At 33.8% G+C, this 8,185-nt stretch overlaps 1 protein-coding gene across 8 annotated transcripts in view; it reads right to left on the bottom strand.

Moving 5' to 3' along the window:
- Positions 1–1,546: 1,546 nt before the first annotated feature.
- Positions 1,547–8,185, bottom strand: part of LOC117234064 (spectrin beta chain) — a 39,476-nt gene continuing 32,837 nt past the window's right edge. For 5 of the 8 annotated variants that reach the window (XM_033494916.1, XM_033494919.1, XM_033494918.1 and 2 more), the window contains 4 exons: positions 7,746–7,901; positions 6,720–6,987; positions 6,225–6,407; positions 1,547–3,027 (listed from right to left, as the gene is read on the bottom strand). In XM_033494916.1, coding sequence (XP_033350807.1) covers positions 3,024–3,027; positions 6,225–6,407; positions 6,720–6,987; positions 7,746–7,901 — 611 coding nt within the window. In that variant the 3' untranslated portion in view covers positions 1,547–3,023. The remainder of the gene's footprint in view (positions 3,028–6,224; positions 6,408–6,719; positions 6,988–7,745; positions 7,902–8,185) is intronic. The other 3 variants (XM_033494920.1, XM_033494922.1, XM_033494923.1) reach the window with 1 other exon arrangement.

Raw genomic sequence — 8,185 nt, 5'->3', positions numbered from 1 at the left:
CAAATATAAATTGGAGCATAATTGTCAACGTAGTTATCAATGGGAAAAAAGGTTCGTAATAAAATTGAAAGTCATCATTGGGGAAGTAAGTACTTTTATCGGTGACTCTCAAATGTATGTAATAATAAAACTACATTAGATAATGACTATCATTTCCTGGCGACACCATCAAGGTCTCCCTCTGCTCTCGGCACATCTATTCAAGCAGAGCGTATGATTAAAAAAAAGTTTTTTTACATTTCTAATTACTAAATACGTAAATAGAATACGAAATATATGTACAGCGAATAATAAAATTTCTGTCATATTTTCAACTGTAATAATTTTGTAACTTTGTACTTCATAAAAAATTTATCTCACAAAAACAACAAATTTTTAAAGTTGAAATTGACCCAAACAAAGATACAAAGATTTAAAGCTTATACTGTCTAAGATAAAATGGTATTATAAAATTATAATCTTGCCTTCCTTCTTATCTTATTAATCTCTAATCTAAAAATCTTATCAGGATTCATGGACGAGGATGGAAATACTCTTAGGATTTCGTACAACTATAATTATTAGATAGTTTTACAATTATTATATATTTTCTATTATAATCATTTTTATTTCTTATAATTTACTGTTCTTCGTTATCTCGTATTTATATTTATATATATATTATATTTATATATAAAACACATAGCTATGAAATATTAAGTTGTGTGTAGTGTAGCAATGCGACTCCAAATAGTTTAAAAAATATCCACTAAATGCACATGCATTAAACTAGAAAAAAGCGAACAGTGTCATCGATTTCATTGTATGTTTCTTTCTTCTTTTGATTAAGATCGTTAATTACTGCGTTTCGTTCTTCTTGCCTAGGCGTATACTGCGTTATTCATGATCGTATGTACAAATTAGTGAAGCGCACAGTACAATATATAGTAAAAAAGATGAGACGTTTTACAAACGTATTCCCAACATGTGCTACTCAGAGGTATCGTCGAGAGAAATATGATTATTACCACGTCAAGAAAAAGTGCATTCCAAGAAAAATGGAACAAGTCGACGTCGATTGAAATGAGTCGCATTGTAAATGGACAACATCTGAACAGAAAAGAGGGCGAGAGCTTTTAGTAAAAATGAATAGTTCTTAAATAATCGTCACTGAAAAAGATGGTCAAAAACACGGTTCTTAAGTTTCAACCTTAAACCATTCTTACACTCTATATGAAACAAAAAACAACCGTGATAAATATTTAAAAATGTCAAAAGATAAGACAAAAGGAAAATAATAAAGAATACGAAAGTTAACAATCGCGTAAATCGCAACGTGAATACGATATCAGTTAATATCAAGCGAGACGCTTCAAATGGAATCGATACCATTCCCGATTCTTCTCGTTGATAAAAGCTCGCTTGATAAAAACTGCATCTCACACGCAGAAACATGTATAAAGAACAATTAAATATTATCTCTTCGTTCTATTCTTAATTTCGTCGAATCGTGATATTTTGGGATCGTATATAAGAGGAAACTCTTAAAATTATTAAACAATGTGTGTTCCATTTCTTTTTTTTTTTATAATCCTCCAATGCGTATTCCCTTAGGGCGTAGCATATATTTAACAATTTTTTAAAAGCTAATTTATATTTATATTTATATATAATATTTATATATTTATTTATATATTTATATATGTATTATGTCCCAAGTTAGTGTGCCGCTTAAATATATATATGGCAGTCATCGAAACGCAAACGAATCGTTTGCGGAGAAACGCGAAATTAAAAAAAAAGAGGTGCTGGGCGAGAGAAAGTGTATATACCGGTGTACAGACCTTACAAATGAACACGTGCATCGATTGAGCTGCTTAAATTGATAAAACAGGGCAGATATCGTGAATTAAAGAACAACGTTTCTTTCCTTCTTAAGACGAGAGCAACAACGCGTATCAAGTTACTGCACAAGCTCTAATAAGAGTTTCTTCTAAAATAGAAACATTATAGCACTCTAAGCTGCTACAAATTTTTATCTATGTAGTATAAAAAGGGCTAGAAGATACTTTTCAATTAAACGAGAGTTATATCTCATAAGGCATTGCTTCTCGAGTTCCTCTTCAACAGCGAACGTCTGTTCAAAAATGGCATTTACGCGACTCGTAGAAACATAGAAAATTGTTCGAAGCAATATTAGCAAATACATACTGTAAAAAATAGATCACTTATCGAGCTACGTTTCACTGCTGTTATTCGATTCGTTACGTGTCATTGCTTGAAAATGTGATCTACTGGCTTATCCAGAACAGTCTGAATTAATTTTATAATCGAATTCTTATCTGACTTATAATATGCAGAACTTTTGCAGTAACTGATATCAACTATGGTATCAACTAAATATTACAGACAAACGAAGGATCGCCTTGGCTACATTGTAAAATAATATCAAAACGCAAGATACGCCCACGTATTAAATTACAAAATCTAAAACTTGTACTCAGTAGTTCACTATGCGAGTATGCGAGAAAGATGGGCAATCAATTTTGACAATTAATATCCATGTTCAAGTAAACTCGATCACGCTAACGTGGGACATCGAATGTTTGTATGTGTTTGTGTGTCACTTTCTCAACTAGCGATATATTGCAAAGTGTCCGAAAATTCCTTGAAGAAACTAAAAAAAACGCAATTAAAGACTTCAAATGGCCTACACGCGCGTGAAATGTTTTAAATACATACAGACAGCTGCTTAAATATTTTCTATTAGTTTCTTTTTTTTTTCTTCGTGATGAATAGTTATCGAAGATGGTAGGCATTTTTCGTAAAATCGACACGGATCTTATAATAAGTCGAGTCTTCCTTCGATTTTGTTTCTTTCTCGTTTTTTTTTTTCCAAACACCATGTCCGCGTGTATGTCTCCTAATTCTTACAATCAGCGCTGCCTTTTTATTTATTTGTTAACCACGTAGAGCGACGAAACATTTCTTTTAAACTGTGTGTGTTGTGCTGAGCGGCTTATACCGAACTTCACTGCTCCAGTTTAGCTGAAAATTGGCAAACAAAGCAAACATTAAATTAAAAAATGTTAACGCGTATTACGTAGAAGGCATGTGTGCGTAGTGTTTCTTTGGAAAACAATGGTAATTTCTTATCCACGAGGCGTAGAGCTAAATTAGTCTTATCTCTCTTTCTATAGTTCATAAAATTGTCAATAAAAACAAATTCTTAAACAACTTTTTAAGATTTCTATAAATTGAAATGAAAAAGAAAAAATATATATATCAAGATTTAAGTTTCCTTTTAAACTAGCGAACTTCATCTAAAAAGATATTCTTTAAATAACATTTAGAATATTATTATTAACATATTTTTTCGATGGTAAACTAAAGTATACAAAATTAAAAATCGTACCGCTCTAGCCTCTTTAAAATTTAATACGCACGATATTGAGCAAGAATGCGTATCAAGTATCCATAAGGAAATATAGCGCAGCCTGTTTTTTACCTTTCCACTTTTTTGAATGTTTAGTCTTCAAATCTGCTTTGAAATATAACTGCATTTGATTTCAATATTTAGCCTAATACACATAATTTTTAAATAGTAAAATGGACAGGTTGAAACAGGTCACCCTGTATATATGGGAATAATAATACTACGTCTCAAAATATCTTTTAATGCTGCTAAATGAGTGCTATAACACTATCTGTCAAGGTTTGACATGAGCAAGTACGGATACTACACACAAATCTGGGCAATTAAAGTACATATGCACGAATCAGCTCTATCATTTAGGAGCTGCACGCGTTTATGTAAGTCGCGTGTACAGCCAAAATTTACCTCCAACAGTAGAAGGCAACAGTGTCATATCTTACTGATAACCAAGATGATTTCTCTGAAAGTATTTTCTTTTTTTTCCGACCAGCAAAGAAGCGTGAACAAATGATATAATATGTATGATGACATAACGAAGCAATGACAAAAGGATGGCAGCAATATAATCCAACAATGATATACAATAAATCATGTGTGTCTACGCATATATATAATAATAACAATACATTATACTAGAGCGAACGAAAGAAATGTTTCATGAAAAAGCAATGAAAAATGCTGATAAAAAGCGCCTGTGAACTGAGCTTTGTTTGGTGACATGATTAAAATGATTGTGTTTCATATTCTCTTCCTCTTGTTTTTTCCCGAATGAGACAAAATTTGACTCGTACATTTCATATATTCGGTTTTCATGTCTGGAAATGTTTTGTCGCTAAAGTACAGCTGCTCGCTTAGGGATGATAATCATCCATCGCAATTCGTTGATCCGCTCACGTTACACTTTGTGAAATTAAAACTATCCTTTGCTGAAATACGATATTTTTCATTTTTTAATTTGCGTTCTAGTTTCTCATTTGGTCTTCTATAATCCATACACGTTTATATCCAAATGACATTTATCGACTTTGCTAAATTATATAATTTATATAATTATAAAATTCTAGAACCTTCAAATAGAATAACTTCAGAATTTACTAATGCCGGAACATGTAACTTGGCAAATCTTTTTAGCACTCAATTATGCATAGCTTCGCTAAATTCTATAGATAGAGAGTAGAATTTTTCACAGAATCAATAGTGTTTGCAAAAAGTAAAGTAAAAATTAACACTCCCTTTTTATGTCAAATTTTTACTTCACTTCAAATTGCTGTCGTATCTTTCTCAAAATTAATAAATGCTATCATTCGAAAGAATATATACTGCATCTCATAACTATAAGACCAGCCTAAGATTCTCAATTTTTATATAGGTACAATGCCAAATCTAATTAGAAGCATATAAAAGCAAACAGAAGTTATAAAAATTATAAAAGAAGAACTTGTAGAAATTATTGTTACAGTTTCATTTTATTTTACCTTAATTTCAATTCTTTATAGTAAAATATTCTGCTACGCTGGTTCTATAGTTAGTCCCCATTTTTAGCGGACATACCGTACAAAAATTGAAAACTTTGGGTAGTTTTATAATTATGGAGCACAGTATATATGTATAACGGATAACGAGTTATGACTGTAATTAGCGACTTGAACGTTATCTAAGGAACTTTTTACGGTCGCGCATATGAAACACAGTTAAGCACCGCACGTACAGGTTCTCCTTTTTGTAGAGAACTTCGATTATAATATATATCATTCCGCATTCACAATTGGAAGAACATTCCTCTTGTACTTTTTTAGATATGCTAATTAAATGTAACCAAAGAAAAAGAAAAAAAAGGTGTAACAGAAGGATAGAGAAAAGAAAATTGGTAAACGATGATCAATGAAAATCGTGCAGTAGTACGACGGTAAAAATGATCTAATGATTATTTATGCGACTCACCGCAATCTCTCTAAATGTTGTTCCAATTGTGTACTGTTTTCTTACAGTTCATTGGTTTCACACTTTCTACTTTTTGGCTTTTCTAAAATATGATAAATGCAAAATGTGATCGAATGAAATGGAAAAATGTCTGCCAGCGTTAAACGTATACCGTGAGATGGTAATGACACGGGAAAACCTCGAATCTTTAGAACAATCGTGAATAATTCATCGGTCCGAGGTGATCACCTTGCCACTCGTATAACGATGATCAATGATATTTTGAAAACGAAGCAAAATATTTGTAAAATACCTACATTTTGGAACACGCTTTTTAACTGGAACTTTTAACCGGAGTTTTACTTAGCTCTCAGAAATGCACAGATGACGAGAAGCTAGCGAAAAACGAAGATTACTGAATGATTAATGCAAGAGAAAGGAAAAAACATTAAAAAGTCCATAGTTAAACATACACACCCTGTAAATATGCTCCAATACGAGCAATTAACGATGCTTACTAACAATGATTCGCGTTAAAAATTGACACAGCACTCGTAATGGACTCGTAAAGGTAAAAGAAAGTGATTTGACAATCATCAGCATGAAGAACAGATGACACGGAAGATGACATGAATAACGAGAAGTTTTTATAAAATTTTTAATCGATTTAAGAAGAAACGACGATTAAAGAAACGAAAATAATAGATTTGAACAACGAAGCGTTTAGCTAATGATATTTCGTTTCCTATCGAATTCCATCAATCTCTTTCTATCTCTTTTTTTTTTTTTTACTTTACGTGATATGTTGGCGTTACGTATCTTCCCACGCGGTCATCCGGTCGCCTTTCTGCCGAATTTTTTTTTCAGATACTTCTAACGAGAGACTCACTTTTTCTTGAGAGTGAAGAAACTACGCCGCTTGGTCTCGGCTTGTGTAGGCGCGGGTAGAGTGTGCGCCCTAGACGTACCCGCACCTGATGTACCCTGTGCTGCTTGGTTCAACACGGTAACCCAGTCGTTCATTTCAGCATCGTCTTTAGCCTGGAATAGGAAGTCTGATCCGCTTTGTGACCTAAAAGATATGAAATTTTAATCGATACTTCTCTATCGTATTTATATTAAATTGTACGTTTATGATCACAGGAAGAAGAGAGCAGGATTATCAACTTTTTCAAGCAAAATATGTATTCATCATATTATGTAATTTCTATGAATATATTGGCAATTATGTCTAATTAAATCATAAAGTTGCAGACCCTGTGGCAAAAGTTTTTGTAAAATCTCCTTAATCGTTGATATAAATTCTTAGCGTGAAGCCAAACAGCAATCAAATATTGCTCCTCTTCCCACTCTCTGTCATATTGGGACTACAAGCAGAACTCACTTTACTCGGAAGACATGTTTCTTCTTAGTGTAATCGCTCGCCACAGTAATAGTCGCTCCTCTAAGGTCCAGAGGAGACTCTCCCTTGTACGGTTGATCAGGCGCTGCCTTGTATGACTTTTGGTCGGTATATACAAACAAGCTCTGTCCACGAACGACCATGTACACTTTGTGCCAGGACCGATTAGACGCCTTCTTCGTTGTGCTCTCCCATTCGTGCTTTCGTTGCAACACGCCCTCGAATTCATCATCGGTGGGACTTCGTTGTTCTGTAAAATCGGATTTAATTTAAAGTCAAACTGACAAACGACAGAAGATAAAAATAACTATACTACTTGGCGAATAGTATGCGAAGAGTTAAAGAGAAAAGAACGTAATCTACGTTACAACATCCAGTTTCCTTTCGAACGTGTAACACAACTGCAAACACAATTATACATTCATTGGGTGGAATCCATTTCAAGTAGGAAGACCTGAACAGTTAATCAGATAGACGTTATAAAACAATGCCGGAATGCAATCGAGATACCCAAACATGTACACGCATTCACCGTACAGCACCAATCGTAAACTTGATTCTGATCACGTATGATTAGAAGGATGCATACATTATTAACGTTTCCATAGCCCAGATTCCTAATGTTTCATTCAACATCCCTCGTACACGTATTCCAGACACACGTACACAATTCAGGAAATTAAGGAAACGCTTCCTGCTATCATCAATGAAGCTGGAATAGCAAAATGTTTAATAGTTGTTCGACGATATGAAAGTTCATCTTCCAGAGGCTCGTATCACTACCTAAATAAAATGTTAATTAATTTATTAATATATTTCGATCGATTATCAACTAGTGTTAATTCCATTAAGTTTACTTTGCTGTGACCGAACGTTTATTAAATTCATATCACTGTCAAGCGAACTTAAAGAGATATTAACGAGCTATTATCGTAATTAAAATGGTGGGTAGGCATAACGGTAGCAGAAAAACTCCAGTGTGCACGATGTTTGAATAGAATTGCTTACCGGAAATGCTGCGCTCATCGTCACTCACGCCACTTCGATCTAAACTCGGCGACTTGGCGGACTTTCTCCAGCGGAAACTCCTGAACGGCGACTTGCTGCGACTACGTTCCTTACGTCTTAAAGTACCAGACTCGGAACCGCTTCCACCTTTCGGAGCTTTTAACACGACACACGTAACACACGCCACGTTATTAACTACTTACATCGAGTCACATCGACAGCCTAGTTTTATTTTAGAATTGTGGTCGAAGGAAGGTAAGGGACAGGAACGTTTGTTAAATTCGCATCGTTTTGCTGCACATGCAACGCATGCTCATGCGAGACTCACTTTATCCGCCAAGATACAAATTCTGGCAAAAATATGATCCGCTTTCGAAAATTTGTTCCATCGAATCTTTTATCAAACATGATTTTTTTTTTTATTACTATAATTAGGCAAA

The sequence above is a fragment of the Bombus vosnesenskii genome, unplaced genomic scaffold (genome assembly GCF_011952255.1).
Source record: "Bombus vosnesenskii isolate JDL3184/JDL3185 unplaced genomic scaffold, Bvos_JDL3184-5_v1.1 scf7180000013302, whole genome shotgun sequence".
NCBI classification, from domain to species: domain Eukaryota; kingdom Metazoa; phylum Arthropoda; class Insecta; order Hymenoptera; family Apidae; genus Bombus; species Bombus vosnesenskii.
This window is presented reverse-complemented; position numbering and strand designations above follow the sequence as displayed.